The following is a 24,332-nucleotide window of genomic DNA, read 5'->3' as shown; positions in this document are numbered from 1 at the left end:
TGCTCTGTCATCTGAAAATGATGATCAAATTGTGTACTCGTTGAAATTAGTCCACAATCACAATCCAATCCAAGTGAAATTTGGTTGCGAAAAAACTAGGTTCTGTTCAAGTATTTCATTCATTCACTTCACTTGTGGTCGGACACCACCGAGACCTCCCCCTTGCTGCTGCCGTTGGTGCCGGCGGTGGTCGGCGGCGGCGTTCTGTACTTGTAGATGCTGGCGAAGTAGAGGAAGACGGCGAAGTTGAGCGTGCTGAGCACGGCGAGCAGCCAGTAGAGGTAGTCGAACCTCCCGACGTTGATGTTCTGCGCCAGCCACGACGGCCTGCCGTTCACGGCGTCGCCGGTGGCCGCGTCGACGGCGTTGTTGAGTGCTGTGGCCATGAAGCAGCCCATCCCGCCGGCGACGGCCGCGTAGGCCGACCCCACGCTGCGCATCGCGTCGGGCGCCTCCTGGTAGAGGAACTCGATGAGCCCCACGAGGCAGAACACCTCGGCGACCCCGATGAGGCAGTACTGGATGAGCAGCCAGTAGGCGCTCAGCCCCGGCATCGGCGTCAGGAACAGGCCCAGGTACCCGTGCTCCACCGCGTACCGCCGCCGGTACCGCTCGAAGGCGCCGGCCCAGGCCACGGAGAGGATGGAGAAGACGAGCCCCAGCCCGACCCGCTGCAGCTGCGACGCGCCGTGCGGGTGGCCGGTGATCCGGCGGGCCAGCGGCGCGAAGGTCTGGTAGTAGAGCGCCAGCACCAGGAAGATGGCCAGGCAGGGGAACACCGGCATGCACGTCACCGGGAGGCGCACGGCGCCGGCGAGGAGCCCGGTGTTGAGCGTGTACGCCTGCTGCACCGACAGCGTCAGGAACTCGGTCAGCACCACGCTCAGCATCACCGTGCACGCCGGCACCGGCAGCAGCCGCACCAGGATCTTCACCTCCTCCACCTGCGTCACCGTGCACAGCCGCCACGGGTCCTCCTCCTGCTCCTCTTCCTCGCCGTCGTCGTCGAGCCGGAGCGCCGCCTTGTCCAGCCACCGGAAGTCGTCCGTGTGCTCGATCTTGCCGCTGCCGCGGATCGCCGACTTGGCCCCGGCCACCTCGTACAGCCCCACGTAGCCGCCGTCGCCGAAGTCGGCGTTCCGCTTCCGGAAGGCGGCCACGAGCACCTGCGCCACCCTGGTCAGCGGGCTGCCCCCGGGCGCCTTGTGCCGGTACAGCGGCGTGCCGGCGAAGAAGAGCGCGTTGGAGGCGCCCATGGCCAGCGCCAGCGCGCCGAACGCGGCCGCCCAGCCGCGGTGCATCTGGATGTACACCACCAGCGTGAAGGCGGCGATGGCGCCCACCGTGACGGCGAGGTAGAAGAGGTTGAAGAAGCGGTCGAGCCGGCCCTTGTAGCCCGCGCTCCGGTCGTCGAACTGGTCGGCGCCGAACGAGGACACGCAGGGCCGGATCCCCGCGGCGCCGAACGCCGTGACGTAGAGCGCCGTGTAGAGGTAGGCCATCTGCCACCGCTGGGCCGGCGCGCAGCCGCCGAGCAGCATGGCGAGCTTGTCGCACCCGTCCTGCGCCGGCGCGAGCGCGGGCAGCGTGGCGCAGAGCGTGAGCGCGATGAGGCCCAGCAGGTAGAGCGTGGTGAAGGCGGCGATGGTCCAGTAGCGGCCCAGGTAGGCGTCGGCGAGGAAGCCGCCGAGCACGGAGGAGGCCTGGGAGATGCCGAGGAAGTTGTTGACGGCGTTGGCGGAGGCGGCGAAGGGGAGGTGCATGACCTTGAACATGAAGACCACCATGTTGACGCTGAGGCCGTAGTAGGCCATCCGCTCCGCCGTCTCGTTGCCGAAGATGAAGAAGGCGGCCACCCAGCCGCCCGTGCGCGCGAGGTCGCGCTCCGGGATCGGCGCGCCCCGGATGTCCAGCGGCGTCGTGCCGATCGCAGCGGACGCGCCGTAGAAGCGGCGGCGCTCGTCGCTCTCGAGGAAGTGGGAGCCGAGCTTCTTGCGCTGCAGCGAGAGCGAGCTCATCGTGAGGGGCGGCGGCGGCGGCGACTTGATCTCCTTCTTGGCCTTGTTGCGCGGTGGTGTATGTGTTGGCTCCTCCATCACGGCGGCTACAGTTCAGTTGGAGGGTGAGAAGTGAAGATCAAAAGTTGGCAAGAAGAGAGTGGGCGTCCATGGATGGAGCCTCTGCTCTGCTCTGCTCTGCTCTAGGTTGTTGACGATGGCAAGAGGTCCATGGAGACGGGAGCGGGGATTTATGGCGGAGGGAGGGAGGAGGATGGCAGCGAGAAAGGAAGGAGAGAGTTAATGGCAGCATTAAGCCTGCTTGACAAGGACGATGCATGGTGGCACGCCACGCTTCAACTTGAAGTTGAAGTTGAGAAGTTGAAGGGGACCTCGCCTGCGTGCTTGCGATGTGTCCTGTTGGAAGTTGAACGAGAGAAGTGCCGTCAGTCCATGGACATGGAGCCGCTGTGCAGTAACTAAACTCCATGGTTCACACCATGGCCATGAGCCCATGAAATGAATGAATGGAAGCTGCCTCAGGAAGCTCGCATGAGATGAGGCCGTAAGTACGTGGTCGTTACTATGATGCCCGTCAAACAAATTAGTAGTAGAAAAATACACCTACAGCGTGTTTGGTTCAGGGGAATTAGAGATGGGGAATAGGAGTTGAGGGATAAGGAGATTAAAAATCCACTGTTTGATTAGAGGGAATGGGAGTTTAAGTGGGAAGGGGACTGGGAGTTGGGGAAGCCAATTCTCACCGATTTCTTCCCAGGGGGTACCCTGTTAATTCGTGAGGAGAGTTTTATCCCACGCCAATTCCCATCATATGCCAAACAAGGGAATGGGAGTAAAAATCTACTTCCCATGCCTAATCCCTTCATAAACACCCTTGTGCAAACTCCCATGTCCTTGCCCAAGTGTTTACCAAACAGACTCTAGTAGTACACTATTACTATGCATACAGTGGGAGTAACTTAGGCTAGTGTCATATGCATGCATATAATTACTAGCCTAAGTTATCATCTAATGTAAAGTAACATAATCCATAGTACTAGTATATTAGATGGCTTCATTTATTAGCTTGTAGATTTATCTTATTTTGGAAAGTACTACTATGTTACAGTAATATGTTATGTTACCACCTCTTATTAATTACTTGTCACATAAAAAAATTCTTAAAGTGTGCTATATTACTAGCTAAGTTATTCCCATTATAACTACGTCTAAATGAAACACCCTCGCGGACAGAGTGGTGCAGGACCGAGCTGACAGAGTAGATTACTAGCTTGCACGCGTGCTCCAACCACCGCACCGCACCGCACTCACCACGGGCAAGGCTAACAACAACGCCTGGCCACTAGAATTCATGTGCAACGAAACGATATCCAGCCTCACCAAGATCGACAGCACGGCGGCACGCACGGAGAGACTGATTCTCCATGATCCATGCTGGAACCTCTGCTAATTCAAAAGCAGTCTCCTCCACTGAAAGGAAATGAAAACCACATGTACGTAGACACGTACTACATGTACTAATTAAAATCTGAACATGTGATGAGAAACAACCAAATTAAGCCTTATAAAATGAAAAAACTAAAATTTTGAGATAACCCCTATAAACCGGAAAGGAGGGGGTATGTGCTAATACCAATTGAGATGGATCCAACTGAATCCGCAACATGAATGGATCAATGAATGAGATGAGAATGCAGGCAGAGGCAGGGGAGATCGTTGGAGGAGAGCCTCAACCTTGAATGCCCTGCCTGTCTCTGCCACCGCTCCATCTCATCTCCATCTTCCAGAGCGCGCGATGCGATCGGAGCGGATCGCATCGGCGGGAGCTTTGGATTGAATTCGGCGCGTCGCCTACCACCGTTGCACCAACGGCCAACGGTCCTTCCAAACATGTAGTGTAGCCAACAACTGTCTGTATGTACACTAGTTATTGCTCAAGGAGAAGGAGGAATATTGAATGCAGGCTCGTACCAACAACCATATCTGCATCTCTTTCTGAAGCTCTGCTACCATGCATACCCTGCTTCATGCCCTGCCTCTGCCTGCCAGCAAACGGCTCATGCAGCGAGATTCTGCTCGCGGCTGACCTTGTCAGGCAACGCGTGGTAGTAGGACTAGTATGAATACTCTGTATGATAACCGACAACAAACACAGTGCGTGGATAGCTCGAGCTTGCGGATTCATCCTGACTGACACTTGATCGTGTCCGCAACTGCATGCAAACAATGCGGGCAGAATCTCTTCTTCTCTATACTTGGTGCTGAATCTGTTCTTAAAGTCCTCGTGGGCCAGATAGTGTTGCCTTTCTTTCTTGTTGGTACTGCCCAGCCATTTACCCCAACCAAACAAATATTGCTAATGATGAATAAATGGGGGCAGGCAGGGACTGCAGATATATGTGGAACTAACACCACTGAATAAACGAAATCACACCTACTCCCTGTAGTCCTTCTTATTCTACATATTAGGTTTGTGTCAAGTCAAACTTTGTAAAGTTTGACCAAATTTATATTAAAAAATATTTTTTTTGATTAAGAGGGGCCACACGGCCCCCATTTTCATTACGAAAATGGAGTCACAGCATACGAATCAAGTTTCATACAGACTTAACTTCTTTCGATGCCTAACATATGCATCATGAAAAAAAACTACTCCTACATCTTGAGGCACTTCATCTGCACCTACAGGATGCTACAACAACTTGAAGCTCATCAACAAAAAACTTCATTTTTGCATCAGGTGAAATAACTCACTACAACCTGAGATACCAAACTCTGCACCTACAGGGTGCTATAGCAAAAGAACAAGAGAGATCATCGCAAATGCTACATCTATCACCACTTGATCAACAGAGCCTCCGTACAGCAGGCCCCCAGCCGTAAGCACGCTTGCAGACGTCCCTCGCTATCTGGGCCAGCCTCTTGGTCACTTCCTTAAGAGTTTTTTGCACTCCTCTTTTCTGTAGCACACCCCACGAATCCAACACAGAACATAAGGAGAAGATAATATCAGTAGGATCTTTAGGTAAAGAACTTTGAAAGCAAGATTTATTTCTTGTTTTCCAGATCGACCATAATAAAGCAGCCGTACCAATAGCTATAACCACTCTATCTTTCTCCCAGTATACTTAGGAAGCCAATTCTGGCAAAAGTCAAAGAATGACAGGGGTGTTTGGGGATTTCCCAAAGCACTCCCAACTACATTCCAAAGAAACCGAGCAAAAGAGCAAGTGAAAAACAGATGGTCAATACATTCATTGGCATCACAAAATTCACATTTGTTGGTGCCTTTCCAGCCTTTTTTACACAAATTGTCCTTGGTCAGGATCCTCCCTTTGATAACTAACCAAATAAAAGCCTTAATTTTCAAAGGTACCTTCAGTTTCCACAGAAGCTTAAAAGGGAACACTACTCTCCTAGCAATAATATATTGATAAAGAGATTTAACAGAGAATTGGCCAGAGCTGGTCAAAAGCCATTTGACTTTGTCAGGTTCCTCACTCAGAACAACCTGACTGCACATATCTAGAAGTTTATTCCACATATCCAATGTCTCCCCATATAAACATCTCCTAAATCTAATGCAGTTAAAATCTTGTTCAAATGCTTTAGCAACCGTGATGTTTTGATGGAAAGTAAGTTTGTACAAGCGAGGAAAAAGTTGACAGAGAGGCTTGTTGTGGATCCAAGCATCTTCCCAAAATCTAGTTTTACACCCATCTCCAACAATTCTCTGACAACATTTGTAAAAGATATCTTTAACACTCATGATACCATTCCAGAAATGAGAGTTGGCAGAAGATGACTCACATTGAGACAAAGTTTTCCTCTTCAAATACTTTGCTCTAATCATCTCCTGCCAATCCCCATCTTCATTCTCAAGTTTCCAGAGCCATTTACACAAAAGACTAATATTCTTGATATCCAGATTAGTAACACCCAACCCCCCTTGGTCTCTAGGTTGACAGACATCAAGCCAGTTAACTAAATGAAACTTCCTAACCCCCTCTTTCTCTTGCCAAAGCACCCGAGCTCGAAAGAAGTCGATTCTTTTGCCTACTCCCTTTGGTAGACGGAAAAAGTTAAGTAAATGACTAATGACGTTACTCAAGCAAGTTTCAGTACAGATAAGCCTACCACCCATAGATAAAAAGAGCCCCCTGCCATGATGCAGCTCCTTTCTCTACTTTTTCTTCCGCTGGCTTCCAGTCAGCATTACAAAGCTTTTTATAATGTAGGGGAAGACCTAAATACTTAAAAGGGAAGCCCCCAATAGCACAAGTAAAAATGCCGGCGTAGTCAGCTTGTTTCTCCAAAGCTTCACCGAAACAGAAAATTTCACTTTTTAAAAAATTAATCTTCAGACCGGTCAAATGCTCAAAAACACATAGAATTATCTTGAGGTTCCTAGCCCCCTCAAGGTCATCTTCAAAACAGAAAATAGTATCATCCGCATATTGCAAAATATTTAGACCTCCTGAATACAACCTAGGCAACACTCCCTTGATAAATCCTTGTTTTTGCGCCCTTTGCACCAGGGTAGCAAGAACATCAGCCGCCAAATTGAAAAGCAAGGGGGAAAACGGATCCCCTTGCCTCAAACCCTTCCTGGTAACAAAATACGAGCCAATAACATCATTAATAGTGATGGCAACCTTTCCATTACTAATGACATCTTTTGTCCACTGGACAAAACGTTCAGGGAAGCCTTTCATTTTTAGGACATCAAGCATGAAACTTCAGTTAATTTTATCGTAAGCTTTTTCGAAATCAACCTTAAAAAGCACAGCAGAACATTTATATTAAAAAATATCAACATTTCATATATAATATATATATATATATATATATATATATATATATATATATATATATATAAACCACATTTCATAAGGAATCTAGCAATATTAATTTGGCATTATGAATGTTTATATTTTTTCCTATAAATTTGATCAAAGTAGAGATAGTTTGACTTTCGACAAAACTTACATGCAGACTAAAAAAGACCGGAGGGAGTACCGATAACTCCTAATTATACTCGGCAGTAGTGAGTGAATCAAGTAATAATGGATTGATGGATGGTACCAGTACGCGTGGATCTCACCTGGTAACACATAATTGTACCATCAAGTACTGCTGAATTTGCAACATGAACCAAAATGAATGCAAGGGAGATCATTCGAGGACGGCCCTTCAATTGCCATGCCTGTCTTACCAGCGCTCCATTTCCGATCGGATCAGGCGGGAAATTTGAACTGAATCATGCGCGGAGTGCCGTCTACTGTTTTACTTCCTCTGCTCAGGTTACCTAACCCTCTCGTGTTTTTTCTTTCAACTGGCAAAACACAAACTGTATACCAAAAAAATTCATATTGTACTATTACATTGATGAATTTGATAAGATTCGGTCATTGGCACACATATTTCTGCAGCTCCGCTGCCCGTCTGCTTCATGCTTCTGCCAGCAAATGCCTCCTGCAGATTCTGTCGCAGGCAACATGATTAACACCACAGTGATTCTGCACAGCTGGTTAACACCACAGATGTCTGCAAATTAACAGTGCAGCAGAGGGAGTGCTTGGAAGCAAAATGCACAACAAACTCCACTTATTACGCCTGGCTTACCGGAAGAAAAAAAGCGCATGGTTCTGCACATGCCTGACTCTATCAGGCGCCGACGCGGGCTTCATTAACAAGAGCACAGTGCGAGGATTGCTCTGGAGATTCCTCCATGATTATGACAGCTAGTTGATTATATACGTACGTCTGCAAACAGTGCAAACGTGGAGTACTCCTACCTGAAATGAAAGCAATACTAGTATCTCGCAGAGACAAACTTTTTCTCTAGAAAATCTCTCGACAAACTATATATAATGGCTGGTTACTCCTGCATATGTTTGGCATTCGTACAAGTAGTAGCCACTAGTCTCATTTTTCGCGGACAAGTCACGAGCAAGCATAGGATAGGTTGGCATCGTTTGGGTTGTCTTCACTCATCACTCAGATGACAAACACATTCATACACGGCACGACCTTAACAAATCTACTATGGAAATGCGGTCGTATTCCACTACTGTGCATGCATGCATGCATGATTTGTTACGCAAACTGGGAACTTGTCGTTGCGCTCTTTTTCCCTGAAGAATACAACTCTGATAGGATAGCCTGCTTCATGCGTCTGCCAGCAAATGGCTCTGGCAGGTTTCCGCTCATTGCTGGCTCTGTCCGGCGATGCAATGCATGCCATAATTTTCTTTCCTTCTCTTCAATAATACTAGTTAACTGGAAACACGGTGTGAGGATCCTGATTGATCCTGACGGCGACAATGACAGGCACGCGCAAGCAAAATCTCACAGCAAAACTCTAATCGTTACTACTCCTGCATGTGCAGGAGCATATGTTTAGCCTTGGCACTAGACTAGCACTCCCTCTATTTCAATGAACAAGACGTGCATTTTGGAAATAAATTTTGATCCTAAATCAAACCAACTATATATTTATCTATCCGGGCTAATCCCCTTTTCATTATTATAAACATAACGGAAATACAACGCTGGTCCAAGAAAGGTTCGGGAGACATGAAATGGAAGAAACGGGTTCAAAGCACGACTTCGTAAAACCCACTGCAAATGCTCGCAATCGGATATCTGCCACGCATGGGGCGAAAACCCGGTGGCACCAACAAAAACTTTCATAACGAGGTTTAAACCCAATGCTCACGTCGGAGAACATCAGAGGCGACAAATGAAAACGGGCTGCGACAGTAACCTAGATGAAAATAAAGAAGCTTCGAGGGGAGAAGATGATCCAGCTTCAGTGGCATCACACTTCATCTCCATGTCTTCCTGTACGGACGCGCAGATCATCGCCCTGAACTTATGCTGAAGTCTCTCATTTTGGAGATGCTCTTATGCAATGGGGTGCCACGCCCACGCGCATGGTTGGTGCGACGGAGCCATCCCTTGACCGGTGTCTGCCTGTCTGTCCCGTTCCCGCAGAATGATTTAGTCAGGGATGCTCTTATGCAGTCTCTTCCTCCTTCCTTGTGCATAAAAGGAACAGTTCGAGTAGTATCTACAAATATTACCGAAAACATTGTTAAAATACTTCTACGAGAGGGTTTTATTGAAAGTGTTCGGAAACATCAGGAACGTAACAGATATTTCTTGGTTTCAACTTTGCGACATCAAAAGAGAAAGACTAGAAAAGGAATATATAGAATGCATGCATGCATGCCCACGGTGTGCATTGACAGGTGCCGGGTTCTCGCTTCATCAACAAAGGAAGAGGACAATATACGGCAGGTGCAATACCCCACATACTCGATGCTACCTGCAGTACTCATCTTGCAGAATATCATAATCCCATTTGGGTGATATTACTATCTACTTAGCTTCTGGTATGTTGCTAGTATCTAGGGATCAAAAATAAATTTGTCACATGGAGTGGTCGTGCCGGAGTGGTTATCGGGCATGACTAGAAATCATGTGGGCTTTGCCCGCGCAGGTTCGAATCCTGCCGACCACGCCTTTTTTTTTCTGCGCTTCAAGTTCGCATCCTGCAGACTGCGTCCTTTTTTTTTTGCGAAATAGACTACGCCTTTTTTGTGTGTGCGCATTCACTACACTCTCGTGTAATCAATCATGTTGAGGACGGAGCGTCGACCGTTGGCTAAAAATGCCAACGAGGGTTAACTTTTGAATTGGTCTCATTTTTTATTTTTGTAATCAATCATATTCCTGGAGGTTATATTTTTCGTACTCATTTTCTTTCAGTTTATAAGTCCTACGCGTATTCCTAGATTGCCACTTTTATCATCCTAATATAAACTATATAACACAAAAATTATACGGTTTATATTGATATATTTTTTATAATATATGACTTGTATTAGATTGGTCAAATTGACGACTTAAGGATACACGCACGCCCTGTAAACTGAGAGAGAGGGAATACCTCTTTTGCCTGTAGCCACAAAGTAAGACAACATCTACAATCCGGCGCCTCAAACATCTTTCAATGTCCGAGTAGACGACCCGTCATTTACCCGGTAAAAAACACATTCAGACAGACACCTCAAACGCCCGGGTTGATAGCCGATCATACTTTTTTTGTGCTCTAGGTTTGAATCCTGTCGACTACACCTTTTTTGTGTGTGTACTTCACGTATTCACTAGACACTCTTGTGTAATCAATCAGATTCCTAGAGGATATGTTCTTTTACCTCTTTTGCATGTAGCCACAAAGTAAGAGAGCATCTACAGCCCGGCCCCTCAAATACCTTTCAATGTCCGGGTAGATAGCCCCGTCATTGACCGGTTAAAAAAAACATTCAGATGAACACTCAAATCGACCTCAAACGTCCGGACTGACCGGCACCCACTATAGCAATAAACATTCTCTATCTAGGAAGGTACTCCCCCCATTCTTTTATACAAGGCCACAAACTCAAATTATAGGTATCAACATAAATTTAATGACTGGTTTCCAAGCCAACTTTTTTTTCGTTAACCGGAATCATTAATACACCCGCATGCATGCAAGGAAGGAATGAAAAGGAAGTAGCACAGTGTTATTATGATTACATGCATGCAAGTGTAGTATTAAACAAGTTGCATGTACGAGGAAACACCATTAATTTTTGTCTCGATTATTGTTACTGGCTTTGTACATATGCAAAATGTATTTTTTATAATGACCTTGCAGGGTGTATCTGAGGGAGTATTTTTTCTTTACAGGGTGTATCCGAGGGAGGTACTATCCAGCAACGTTTTTTCTATCCCTTGACACAGTAAAAAACATCGACGTGGCTAGCGCGAGCGGCCGCCCCTTCCTAGAGCCTTATTTATTGATATCATGCATATCTTTACACAACATTAATCACACTAAATAATTAGCATTAAACAGTACAGAAGCTTCAGTTCTAAGATAACTCATTCTCCGTCACTATATATATCTATATATATATATATATATATATATATATATATATATATATGTGCGTGTGAATCTTCAGACGACTTCAACTAAGCCAACATAGAAACCATTTTCTCTGTAAAAAAATAGTAGATTGGAAGACTTCAAGTAGCATCAGACAAACAGAGAGATGGCAACGACGTTTTCTTCCATCCTGTGCAAGATCCTTCTCGTCATTGTAGCCATGCTTGCCCTCCTTTGCTCTGCCTGTAAGTCCCTCTATTTTCTCGAGATTCCTGCATAGCTTGAACCTTTTTCCTAAGAATTCCCTGTGCCATAGACATGGCTAAGTGTTTCCAGTTAAATTCGGGACCTTTCAAGACCATCGAAGTGATAGCGTGAATGCTCACCAAATAAATCTCGCTTGTAGATGCAAGAGACGCATCGGAATATGGGCAGTGTTTTTCCCGGCCTGAATGCAGCAACTACTGCAAGCAGCAAGGATACCACAGGGGAGGGGAGGTCATGCCGCCCAACTTCATGGACTGTTGCTGTTTCATATGAGCATTACCGTGTAATGTTCCATTTTATGTCTAGATAAAATAAAATGCTATAATAAAAATGGATTTTATGGATTGCATGCAAATCTGCCAAGAATTTTGCGGGCATTTTGGAATATATTCACATGAACCTCTGATTTAAGGCATGCCCAACGCCGATCCTCAAACCGTCCGCATCCATTTGGACAGTGTTGTCTGAACCGCGTAAACCATCCAACATGGACATGTATCGTCCGCGACGCGGTTCGGACACGTTTTCAACAGACAGGGCCGGTCCGGGGGGGGGGGGGGGGGGCGGGGGGGGCGTGGGGGGGGGGGGGGGGGGGGCGACCGCCCCGGGCCCCCACGATCGAGGGGCCCCTCCCAGGTACGTACGTATAGCCTGTAGCGTACGCACGCAGTGCAGCCAAGCGCACGTTTTTTTTGTGTGTGTGTGGAGAAAATGCAGCCGAGGGCACGTAGTGCTTTCATTCTTCTCAGATCGCTGAATGCCCAAGGTAGTTGGGCCTATACTGGATCGCTCCACCTAGCCCAAGAAGTAATAGCTACGTTGATTTATCTGGAGTGTCTAATCCCCTTAAATAAAGCTGGACCGTTGGTCAGGATCGGGGGCTAGGAGTCAGGGCACATTCCACTAGCACGTGTTGCCCTTTTTGCCTAGCTATGAGATTGCCACAATTAACCTAACGCTTGCTCGAGAAGGAGACCCAAAGACACATGGCTGCGCGTCGGAGCCGGCGGTGCACAGCGTGTAGTTTGTGGATCTGAGCGTTGTCTGCCAGGTCAATGTCTTCCGCTGTACGTATCACTGACCGATATGCTTCTACTGTTTGGGAACAGGGATTTTAGGGTGTAGATCTCAAATAGATTAAGAACAGGATGATGTTCTGGATGCAAATCGTGACAAGTAGTTTTGGGTTGAATTATAGGATGGCACAATAAATTTGCACAACTAGTAGGAGTAACTTTTCATGGTTGCAGATTTGATTTCTAGTCTATGAAGAATATTTTGCATATCATTTTTATTTATTTGCTCCTCTAATCTTAATTTCTTGGACACTGCTATTTATAGAATAATAATCTTACCATTAAGCAGTCCAAGAACAACTATGCTTTTTGATCAAATTTCTTTTAGCACTATTCATGGAGTCATTGTCTTCGAACCTTCTGTATCTGAAACCATATAACTATGCTCCATCGTTCTAGTAACCTTGATAATTAACATGCCTTCGTATTTCCAAAGATGTCTTTTGATAACGACATTCATATATTTTCTATATATATAGGGATACTTGTAAGATCACAATAACACAAATATCAAGTGTTCACCAAAAACATTTTTTATATATACATGTATTGATTTATTATTAAGGGCCCCAAAATTTAGTTTCGCCCCGGGCCCCTAAAATCTCAGGACCGGCCCTGTCAACAGACACGTAGAAGTATGACACCCCGGCCCACCCAGTCCCCCATCCCGGTCCCATTTCCTTCCACTATGCCCCATCTCCCTCGTGCTTTGCATCTGCATCTGCATCCAGCACGTCCGCCGTCGCTAATGTACCTCTCCGATCGCCATAGAGGCATTGTCGGACGTCCGCAACCAGCACCGTGCCCGCTTGCTTTTACGATGGACTTGTCCACCCTGGAGCCGTTTGTATCCAGGCACACTCCGCCCCCCTGTCGACGACCTTCATGGCGGACACCACGCCTGGCAGGTGTTCAGTCAAATGCCATTGTGCTTATTTGAAATGCCATGTCGTCTTTTAAAGTACGAATGATGGTGAGCTACAGCTACTCGAACATGAAGGATGAGTTGTTGTGCGATGTGTGGTTGGTTTAATTAATTACATAGGTAATTAATTAAGACTATATGTGACGCAACACCTTAACCCTTCGGTAACAGCTCGACGCTTCATTCACGCTTTTGCCAGCTGTCGTTTGTGTTATGCCGCTGAAATATGGTGTGAAGAGATAAGTGTAAAGTTATTCTTTCCGGGTGCGAATTTATGGAGGACGGGGGCATCGGGTCCCGTTTTCTCAAATGATTCAAAAATCACATTTTCAAGTTTCAAAAAAAGAAAAACTTATACATATTCACGGTGGATCCTATAAATTTTCGTTTAAAAATATTATGATTTGCAAGGTGCACAGGAAAAATAATCCGGTCCCAACAACAAAAAAGGGACCCATTTTTATGTTCGTTTTGTTTTTTCGTCTACGCCACGTATGAAAGAATATTGTCATGCAATCTAAATTATTCAAAAAAACGCGTCATATGTGTACCTCTGTATGTACATTTTTTTGCGCTGTGGAAATATGTTTTTTAAGTTCACCAAAGGGCATTTCCGTGTTCCCGTTAGTTTCCACTTTTCTCTCTCCTTCATCGGCGGAGGCCTCCTACTACAGTGGAGAGGATAGGTAGGTGAGAGCGGCAGCCAGCAGCAACAGAGCGCGGCCATGGCAATGCCCACCTTCCACCTCGCCCCCGACCTGCCGTCCGTTTCGCGCCTCTGCCTCGGTTCGGCCCCACATCCATCCATCCTCTGTCTCCTGCCTCCGCCCACGCTTCTGCGCTGACCAGATTCCGGCGCCGCAGGGACCATGACGATGGGGGAGCAAAGCGGGCCGCCGGAATCGCTCCGCCTCCTCGACGCCGCCTTCGACGCCGGCGTCAACTTCTTCGACTCCGCCGAGATGTACCCGGTGCCGCAGCGCGCGGAAACGCACGGGCGCAGCGAGGAGCTCGTCGGCCGGTGGCTGCGGGCCCGGCGGGTCCCCCGCGACAGCGTGGTGCTCGCCACCAAGGTCAGCTTGTCGTCAGCCGCCAATGCCCTTCGTCAGTAAAATCTACCAACACTGCAGTTTATTCTGTGTTTCGATCCTGGCGTTGCTCGGGCAGGTCGCCGGGCCGTCTGGTCAGATGACGTGGATCCGTGGCGGGCCGGTGGCTCTCGACTCCAGGAACATCACGGAGGCAATCGATACCAGGTTGGTCAATTGCTAATTTTTCTTCTATTCAGAACTTTAGATACTTGATCCTTTGTTCTAAGTTCAGAAGCTAGTCAGTTTTTGTTCAGAATGAAATGGTTTACCAACACAGTACATGTTCCTCCAGGAACCGTTTGCTTGGTTGGACGGGTGGTATTTCTGTTCATATTATCTGAAGAATGTTTGATATGCTCTCCTTTTGTGGTTGCAGTTTGCGCCGATTGGGCGTGGATTACATCGACCTCTACCAGATACACTGGCCTGACCGGTCTGTCCACCAACTTCATTCCATGCCAGTGGCTGCTATGCTATGTTTTTTGCTAGTATCATATCATGTGCATCCTCAAGTCCTAACACAAGACATGCTTACCCTGTAGTTATGTTCCTATGTTTGGAGAGACGGACTACGATCCGAGCCGTCAGTACGCGTCCATACCGATGGAAGAACAACTAGAGGCGCTTGGAAAAGGCGTAGAGGCTGGAAAGGTATGCTGCAGGGTTGCTGTCGGTGTTATATCCTGCCTATTTGTACAACATGTTAGTTCTCCCGTTTTGGCAGACTCATTTAAATTCCTGGTGTTAGATCAGGTACATTGGCCTTAGCAACGAAACACCATATGGGTTGATGAAGTTCCTTCAACTGTCTAGCGATTTTCAGCTGCGCTCCAAGATACTAACAGTCCAAGTAAGTAGCAGAGTGAATTTAATCATTTAGATGTGTATTGTTTCAGTGACGCGATAGCACTTAATACTTATTTTCATATGCATTTTGCAGAACTCGTATAACCTGCTGTGTCGCAATTTCGATGCTGGGTTGGCGGAATGCTGCCATCACGAGAGGTATCCATAGCATAGTCCTCAACCTTCAGTTAGCTACTTTTGTGGGTGACAAATGCTGCCCATCTCAGTTTGTAGTTACTTTCTTAACTTGCCTTGGTGAACTATGGCATTTGCAGAATCAGTTTGCTGGCCTACAGCCCAATGGCAATGGGTATACTTTCAGGGAAGTATCACTCGTCCGAGGACAGCGGTCCGCTAGATGCAAGGATGAATCTTTTCAAAGGTGTCAAGTTTTACATTTTAAGTAGTTTCATAGCCAGATTCCCGGTCCCTTTAATTTCATTCTTGTGCTCCGCATCATCAGTGCTCCTCCTGCTTTGTAGGGAGATACTCCGAGGGTGAATCCAGATACAATCTGCAGAACCCCAAGCTGGAATTGGCAGTGAAGGTGCGGTAGTAGCCATCCTCTGTCTTCTTCATGCTTACACATTAGTCCTTGTAAACTATTTCAGGAATGTAGAAGAATGAGCACACATTAATTCTTGTAAACTATTTCAGGAATATAGAAGAATTGGCGTCAAGTATGGCATTTCACCATCAATCCTAGCAGTTGGTGTGTTTACCACATAATTTATGTTCTTTGCGAAGTTGAATTTTTAGCCATTAATCACTGATCATTTCTTCTCATCTTTATGCTTTCAGCATTTGTACTGAGACACCCCCTCGTGGGGTCAGCTGTTTGCGGTGCTACTAAATTATGTCAGCTCGAGGAAGTTCTTCAGGCCACAGGGGTCCATCTCTGTCAAGAAATTTTGGCGGAGATCAATTATGTACATGCAAGATATCCCAATCCTTGCCCATAATGTTCCAACAGATGATCTTTTTCTTTGTAAGCACTTTGCAATATCCAGATATGATAAATAGACAGTGGCAATTTGTGCATGTCATCCATGTGAATCTTCTCTGCACCGTTCCAATTTTATCAATGTCTCCAAAGGGACAATACAGAACAGCATTTTTGCAACGGCTGAGTTCACCTAAGCCTTGTCGGTTTTATGAAACATATGAATTGACGGTTCTGAAGGAGAGTGTTAGCTCATTCACTGTTAACAACATGAATGTAATTAAAGAACAGGGAAAAAGACAAGTTCGACTTCTGATGTGAAGAGTATCATGGCGTGCCAACCTGGGCAAAGTATTTCAAAAAATCATTCATTTGGGCAATTTGTATTTGTGTTCAAGTTCTCCAGTTAGTTCATCTCAACAAAAATGTATTCCCTCCATTCGGAGATAACTGACATGGTCTTAGTTCAAATAACGGACGTGGTTTTCAAAACTGAACTAAAACCACGTCAGTTATTTCCGAACGGACGGAGTATGTTTTAGAAGGATGTTGAATTTCGCCCAAGAATCACATACAAAACACGACTATCTCGAAAATCTCTTGGACAAGTGCACGGGGGTTGTCATCTGTTTTCTCTTTATTTCTTCCCAGTCATTACGATGTGATGGTACATCTTAACAGCATTGTGCCTGCTTATACCATCCTATATAAAAAAATCGTAGTAAAAGGAAAAACTCTCATTTGGCTAAGCTTTCGTTTTTCTGACTTTTTTGAGGATTTCTTTTACTGCTTCTCGAGGTAAAATTGCCGTGACCATTTGCGTTACCACGGCATGGTAGATTTTGTTGCAATTTTCACTGTTGGAATCGCCACTTCACCTCTTTCAACAAGAAAACACGGAGCTCTGAAATCTGAATCCAGAGCTCCCAAGCTATGGCAACAATCGCCACTTCACAGCTATGTAACCCGCACTACAAATCAATGGTGATTGATACATTCATCTACATTTTCTGCTGTTGATAGATCTCGATCTGCAGCTCGGGACCATGCATGCGCGCTCCTCGACAGTGAAGAATGGCAACATAAACGCGGCCCGATCCAGAAGACGACGCATCAACTGCTGCCCTCAATACAAACAAACCAGGCATGATCATTGAGAAATTATTGTCACACCGACCATACACCTCAGCAACATTATCACCAAGATGGATCCTCATATTTCTCTTGCGTGCGTGTATATATACAGCACACAAGGATTCAGATGAATCCGTAGCGAGCAGAAACAAGACATCACACAGGTAGACACTTGAGTCCTGAGCTGAGCTCTCTTGCTGCCATGGCTTCCGGCGGCCGGCTCTGCTCCGTGCTGCTCGCGCTGCTGGCCGTCATGGCCGCGCGGCCGGCGGCGGTGTCGGGGGCGTCGGCGCACCTGCACTTCTACATGCACGACGTGCTGACCGGCCCGGCGCCGACGGCGGTGCAGGTGCTGGACGGCCCGCGCGGCCACTTCGGCGACACCATCGTCATCGACGACGCGCTCACGGCGACCTCGTCGGCGACGTCGGCGGGCGTGGGGCGCGCGCAGGGGCGGTACATCTGGGCGTCCAAGGGGAACCCGGAGCTGCTGGTCACCATGGAGGTGCTCCTCACCTCCGGCCCCTACGCGGGGTCCTCCGTCACGGTGGTCGGCCGGGACGACATCGGCGCGGCGGTGCGGGAGCTGTCGGTGGTCGGCGGCACGGGCCAGTTCAGGATGGCCACAGGCTACGTGCTGTGGAAGACCGTCCGGCTCGACCACCCCAACGCCGTCCTCGAGCTCGACGTCTTCGTCAACCCGTGAAATACGTGACGGACCGCGAGCTCGTCTCCTTCGTCTCACATGAGCATCTGTTTCACTTCTCACCTATGTGTTTCCGTCTGTCTTCTACTATATGTCTACTCTGCTGCTCCTCCATGCATACGAGTGCAATAATAATGTTGAATATGTGCAAACGTTGTTCATCAAATAATATGTTGCCCGGCTTTGGTAATGACGATGATCCAAATAACTTTTTCGAAGGCAATTTTAGCGACGCGAGAATGTCATGTTTAGTTGACACGCACGACAATTTCCTGACAGACAATACACTGAGTATGGATTTGCTATGCTTGCCGACTAAATTTGCCATCACCGCTTCATTAAAAATTGCCATAAAAACCGTTCGATTTGCCATGGTCAAATCTCGAATGTTCGGGCGTTATCGGGGTCCTTCTAGATATGCTTGCTTTAGATCCGTTCAGAACTACTTATATTTTCAGTTCTATGTTGTTGTTAGCATTTGACACTGTTAGAAGGGAGAGAGAGGAATTGGTGGAATAATCGTTGTATTGCTTGAGCCTCGTGGGCATATATATAGGAGTACATGATCTACTTGAAGTACAAGGCAATCCAGAATATTTCCTAGTCTAACCTATGTTTCCTAATACAATCACGTTACTCAACATCCCCCGCGGTCACAACGGTAGCGACGCAGACAGTGAGACTGGAGAAGAATCCGAAGGCAAGCCGACGAACACCCCCCACAGTCGTAACGGTCGACGCATCGCGGAGTCGTGGCTGGAGCGGAAACCAACGAGGTTGCTCAAGCAGGCGGTAGCCCTTTGTGCCGTTTGTCGATGTAGCCGAGAGTGTGGGTGGTGGAGCCGTGGTCGAGGTAGCCGTGCGAAGAATGCCGTGGTCGATGTCGAGTCGGGGTGGCCGGTGTCGAGGAAGTCGCCGTGGAGGCGCGGGCGCAAGGGGTCACCGAGTTAGCATGGGCGCAGTGGTGTCGAAGTAGTGCTGCGCCGGGAAGAAGATGTTGTTGACGACGCGTCTCGACGGATTTGCCAAGCCCGGGGACACATCGTGGACGAAGGCACACACCGGTGTTGCCAGCACCGGGCAAGCATAGACGGACGAAGATGAAGTTGACGGAGCGTCGCACCAGGCTTGCCAGGCCCGAGGAGACATCGTGGACGAAGGCACGCAGCGGTGTTGCCAGCATCGAGCGCGCGAAGACTGGGACCTGCACGAGCTGTACGCCATGTCGAAGAAGTCGGAGAGGCCAGTAGAGAAGAACTCGACGATGATTGCGGCGTCCATCGGCACGGGGCCGATGCCACCAACGGTGGTCGGAGTAGACGAAGTGGTCGAGGTAGATGATGGCGACGCTGGCGACGGGCTGGTGTTGGACGAAGACGAAGGGAGGTGGACGGGCGGCGGCGGCGGCTACGGGGGTAGCAGCGGCGGCGGACGAAGAAGAGTGGCGGCGGCAGCGGCTAAGTTAGGAGTGCGGCGGGCGGCGGCGGTGCTCGAAGTAGGCGAAGAACCCTGACAGCGTGACGAAGACCGGTGCAAATGGTGGGGTTCCCGCGCCAAGGGAGACGGCACGACGCATACCACGGAAGGTCGACGCGCGGTGACGGCGGAGTGGACCGCGGGCCGCGGCGCTACGGCCCGAAGGGGCGATGCAGCGGCGGCAGGCGGGTCGGGGCGACGATAGGAAGACCTCGGGGCAGCGGCGGGGACCGTGGGCCGCGACGCTGCGGCCCGAAGGGGCGACACAACGGCGGTTCGCGAGTTGGTGCAACCGCGGGGACGGCCTCGGGGCGGCGGCGGGGACCGCGTATCGCGACACTACGGCCCGAAGGGGTGATGTAGCGGCGACACACGAGTCGATGCAACCGCGAGGAGAACCACGGGGCGGCGGCGCTGCGGCCCGACGGGGCGACGCAGCGGCAGCCCGATGCTCGATCGGTGGAGAGGCGCGCTGAATTCGGGGACGATCTTCACGGAACCTGCCGAGGCGCGCGTAACCGACGGGTCAGGTCGATCACGCGGCGTAGATGAGGTGGATCGCGGCGGCGAGCGGGTGATCAAGTCGATCGCGTGTGAGGTCGGGGACGCCGCTCGGTGGAGGCTTGGTGGCGGCGGAGTCCGAGATGAAGCCAGCAACGACAGACGGCGTGGGACGTCGTGCGGACGAGCTTGTCAGCACCAGCAGCCGGGCAGCGAGGCCCGAGCGACCAGCGGAGCAGCGGCGTCCGAGTTGAGGCAGCCAGCGAGCCTGACGTAGCCGTCCCAACGCAGCCGAGAACGAGGCCGGCGAGGTAGACCGCTGGGCGCTGTGCAGACGCGGCGGAGGCGGGTGACGTGGATCGATGAGCGGGCCGGCGCGCGAGCGACGGCTATGATTGGTCATCGCATGGCGCGAGGTCACCGGGTCAGGGCGATGCAGGTGTCCCGGTCAGAGCAGGGCGGTGACGGCCGGCGCAGGGCAACGAGCGGACCGACGCGCGGACGGCGGCTGGCCCGGACGGGCCTCCTCGGCGCGTGCTACCTCTTGAGCTTGCGTTGGATTTTCCCGAAGAGGAAGGGATGATGCAGCAGAGTAGCGTAACTATTTTCCTCAGTTTTTGAGAACCAAGGTACCAATCCAGTAGGAGGCCACACTCAAGTCGTTCGTACCTACATAAAACGATAGCTACTCGCAACCAACGCGATTAGGGGTTGTCAATCTCTTCACGGTCACTTACGAGAGTGAGATCTGATAGATATAATATTTTTGGTATTTTTGGTATAGAGATGCAAAGCGAAAAGTAAAGGCAAAGTAAAAAAGCAAAGCAAGATTAAAGTGATGGAGATTAATATGATGAGAATAGACCCGGCGGCCATAGGTTTCACTAGTGGTTTCTCTCAAGAGCATAAGTATTCTACGGTGGGTGAACAAATAACTGTTGAGCAATTGACAGAATTGAGTATAGTTATGAGAATATCTAGGCATGATCATCTATATAGGCATCACGTCCATGACAAGTAGACCGAAACGATTCTGCATCTACTACTATTACTCCACTCATCGACCGCTATCCAGCATACATCTAGAGTATTAAGTTAAAAATAGAGTAACGCTTTAAGCAAGATGACATGATGTAGAGAGATAAATTCATGCAATATGAAATAAACCCCATCTTGTTATCCTCGATGGCAACGATGCAATACGTGCCTTGCTGCCCCTTCTGTCACTGGGAAAGGACACCGCAAGATCGAACCCAAAGCTAAGCACTTCTCCCATGGCAAGAACTACCAATCTAGTTGGCCAAACCAAACTGATAATTCGAAGAGACTTGCAAAGATAACCAATCATACATAAAAGAATTCAGAGAAGATTCAAATATTATTCATAGATAGACTTGATCATAAACCCATAATTCATCAGTCTCAACAAACACACCGCAAAAAGAAGATTACATCTAATAGTTCTCTACAAGAGAGGGGGATAACTTTGTATTGAGATCCAAAAAGAGAGAATAAGCCATCTAGCTACTAACTATGGACCCGAAGGTATGAGGTAAACTACTCACACTTCATCGGAGGGGCTATGATGATGTAGAAGCCCTCTGTGATGAGGCCCTCTCCGGCGGAGCTTCGGAATAGGCCCCAAGATGAGATCTCGTGGATACAGAAAGTTGCGGCGGTGGAATTAGGTTTTTGGCTCCGTATCTGTTCGTTTGGGGGTACGTAGGTATATATAGGAGGAAGGAGTACGTCGGTGGAGCACCGAGGGGCCCACGAGGCAGGGGGCGCGCCCTAGGGGGTGGGCGCGCCCCCCACCCTCATGACCGCCTCTTCGACTCCTTGGAGCAGGGTCCAAGTCTCCTGGATCACGTTCGGTGAGAAAATCACGTTCCCGAAGGTTTTATTCCGTTTGGACTCTGTTTGATATTCTGTTTCTCCGAAATATTGAAATAGGCAAAAAAACAGCAATTCTGGGCTGGGCCTCCGGTTAATAGGTTAGTCCCAAAAATAATATATAACTGGAAAATAAATCCCAATATAGTCCAAAACAGTAGATAATATAGCATGGAGCAATCAAAAATTATAGATACGTTGGAGACGTATCAGGCATCCCCAAGCTTAATTCCTGCTCGTCCTCGAGTAGGTAAATGATAAAAAAAGAAGTTTTTATGCGGAGTGCTACTTGGCATAATTTCAATGCAAATCTTCTTAATTGTGATATGAATATTCAGATTCGAAAGATTCAAGACAAAAGTTTATATTGACATAAAAATAATAATACTTCAAGCATACTAACAAAGCAATTATGTCTTCTCAAAATAACATGGCCAAAGAAAGTTATCCCTACAAAATCATATAGTCTGGCTATGCTCTATCTTCACCACACAAAGTATTTAAATCATGCACAACCCCGATGACAAGCCAAGCAATTGTTTCATACTCTAACTTTTTCAAAACCTTTTCAATCTTCACGCAATACATGAGCGTGAGCCATGGATATAGCACTATAGGTGGAATAGAATGGTGGTTGTGGAGAAGACAAAAAGGGGAAGATAGTCTCACATCAACTAGGCGTATCAACGGGCTATGGAGATGCCCATCAATAGATATCAATGTGAGTGAGTAGGGATTGCCATGCAACGGATGCACTAGAGTTATAAGTATATGAAAGCTCATCAAAAGAAACTAAGTGGGTGTGCATCCAACTTGCTTGCTCACGAAGACCTAGGGCATTTTGAGGAAGTCCATCATTGGAATATACAAGCCAATTTCTATAATGTAAAATTCCCTCTAGTATATGAAAGTGATAACATGAGAGACTCTCTACTATGAAGATCATGGTGCTACTTTGAAGCACAAGTGTGGTAAAAGGATAGTAACATTGTCCCTTCTCTATTTTTCTCTCATTTTTTTTATTTTTATTTTTTATTTGGGCATTTTCTCTTTTTTATGGTCTCTTTTCTTTCTCCTTTTTTGGGCTTCTTTGGCCTTTTTTATTTATTTTTCGTCCGGAGTCTCATCCCGATTTGTGGGGGAATCATAGTCTTCATCATCCTTTCCTCACTGGGACGATGCTCTAAAAATGATGATCCTCACACTTTTATTTTTCTTACAACTCAACAATTACAACTCGATACTTAGAACAAAATATGACTCTATATGAAGGCCTCCGGCAGTGTATCGGGAAATGCAATATGACAATGATGAATGTGTCATGATAAATGGAACGGTGGAAAGTTGCATGGCAATATATCTCGGAATGGCTATGGAAATGCCATAATAGGTATGTATGGTGGCTGTTTTGAGGAAGGTATATGGTAGGTGTATGATACCTGCGAAAGGTGTGCGGTATTAGAGAGGCTAGCAAAGGTGGAAGGGTGAGAGTGCGTATAATCCATGGACTCAACAGTAGTCATAAAGAACTCATATACTTATTGCAAAAATCTAGAAGTTATTAAAGCAAAGTATTACGTGCATGCTCCTAGGGGGATAAATTGGTAGGAAAAGACCATCGTTCGTCCCCGACCGCCACTCATAAGGAAGACAATCAATAAATAAATCATGCTCCGACTTCATCACATAACGGTTCACCATACGTGCATGCTACGGGAATCACAAACTTTAACACAAGTATTCTTTAAATTCACAACTACTCAACTAGCATGACTCTAATATTATCACCTCCATATCTCAAAACAATTATCATGTTTCAATCTTTTCTTAGTATTCAATGCACTCAAAAGAAAGTTTCACAAATCTTGAATACCAAGCATATTATTATTAAGCAAATTACCATGCTATTAAGACTCTCAAAATGATTTAAGTGAAGCATGAAATATCAATAGTTTCTTTAAAACAAATCCACCACCGTGCTCTAAAAGATCTAAGTGAAGCACATAGAGCAAAATTATAACGCTAAAAGATATAAGTGAAGCACATAGAGCAAAACTACATAGCTCAAAAGATATAAGTGAAGCACATAGAGCAAAATTATAATGCTCAAAAGATATAAGCGAAGCACATAGAGTGTTCTATCAAATTTTAATTCATGTATGGCTCTATCAAAAGGTGTGTACAGCAGGGATGATTGTGGCACACTAAAACACAAAGACACAAATAATACAAGACGCTCCAAGCAAAACACATATCATGTTGGTGAATAAAAATATAGCTCCAAGTAAATTACCGATGGAAGTGGACGAAAGAGGGGATGCCTTCTGGGGCATCCCCAAGCTTTGACTTTTTGGTGTCCTTGGATTATCTTGGGGGTGCCATGGGAATCCCCAAGCTTAGGCTCTTGCCACTCCTTGTTCCATAATCCATCATAAGAATTCACCCAAAACTTGAAAACTTCACAACACAAAACTTAAAGTAGAAAACTCGTGAGCTCCGTTAGCGAAAGAAAACA

The 24,332-nt window shown here is 47.5% G+C and overlaps 3 protein-coding genes and 1 non-coding gene across 4 annotated transcripts; 3 read left to right on the top strand and 1 right to left on the bottom strand.

Moving 5' to 3' along the window:
* Positions 1-12: 12 nt before the first annotated feature.
* LOC125542695 (protein NRT1/ PTR FAMILY 6.1) lies at positions 13-2,446 on the bottom strand. The gene has a single exon (XM_048705835.1). The coding sequence runs from the start codon at positions 2,094-2,096 to the stop codon at positions 129-131; it is 1,968 nt and encodes a 655-aa protein (XP_048561792.1). The 5' UTR covers positions 2,097-2,446; the 3' UTR covers positions 13-128.
* A 7,018-nt stretch (positions 2,447-9,464) lies between these two features.
* TRNAS-AGA lies at positions 9,465-9,546 on the top strand. Its single transcript has one exon. It is a non-coding gene; the product is annotated as a tRNA-Ser (tRNA).
* Positions 9,547-13,865: 4,319 nt separating this feature from the next.
* LOC125547888 (protein tas-like) lies at positions 13,866-16,205 on the top strand. The gene is made up of 11 exons (XM_048711631.1): positions 13,866-14,013; positions 14,092-14,300; positions 14,395-14,483; positions 14,695-14,751; positions 14,861-14,969; positions 15,067-15,168; positions 15,259-15,323; positions 15,440-15,546; positions 15,647-15,711; positions 15,822-15,876; positions 15,966-16,205. Exons 1-11 carry the CDS (start codon positions 13,953-13,955, stop codon positions 16,124-16,126), a joined length of 1,080 nt encoding a protein of 359 aa, XP_048567588.1. The 5' UTR covers positions 13,866-13,952; the 3' UTR covers positions 16,127-16,205.
* A 1,159-nt stretch (positions 16,206-17,364) lies between these two features.
* On the top strand, positions 17,365-18,137 carry LOC125547887 (dirigent protein 21-like). The gene has a single exon (XM_048711630.1). The coding sequence runs from the start codon at positions 17,444-17,446 to the stop codon at positions 17,945-17,947; it is 504 nt and encodes a 167-aa protein (XP_048567587.1). The 5' UTR covers positions 17,365-17,443; the 3' UTR covers positions 17,948-18,137.
* Positions 18,138-24,332: the final 6,195 nt, after the last annotated feature.

The sequence above is a fragment of the Triticum urartu genome, chromosome 3 (genome assembly GCF_003073215.2).
Source record: "Triticum urartu cultivar G1812 chromosome 3, Tu2.1, whole genome shotgun sequence".
Lineage (NCBI taxonomy): Eukaryota > Viridiplantae > Streptophyta > Magnoliopsida > Poales > Poaceae > Triticum > Triticum urartu.
Note: the sequence above shows the minus strand (reverse complement) of the source record. Positions and strands in the feature narration are given on the sequence as shown.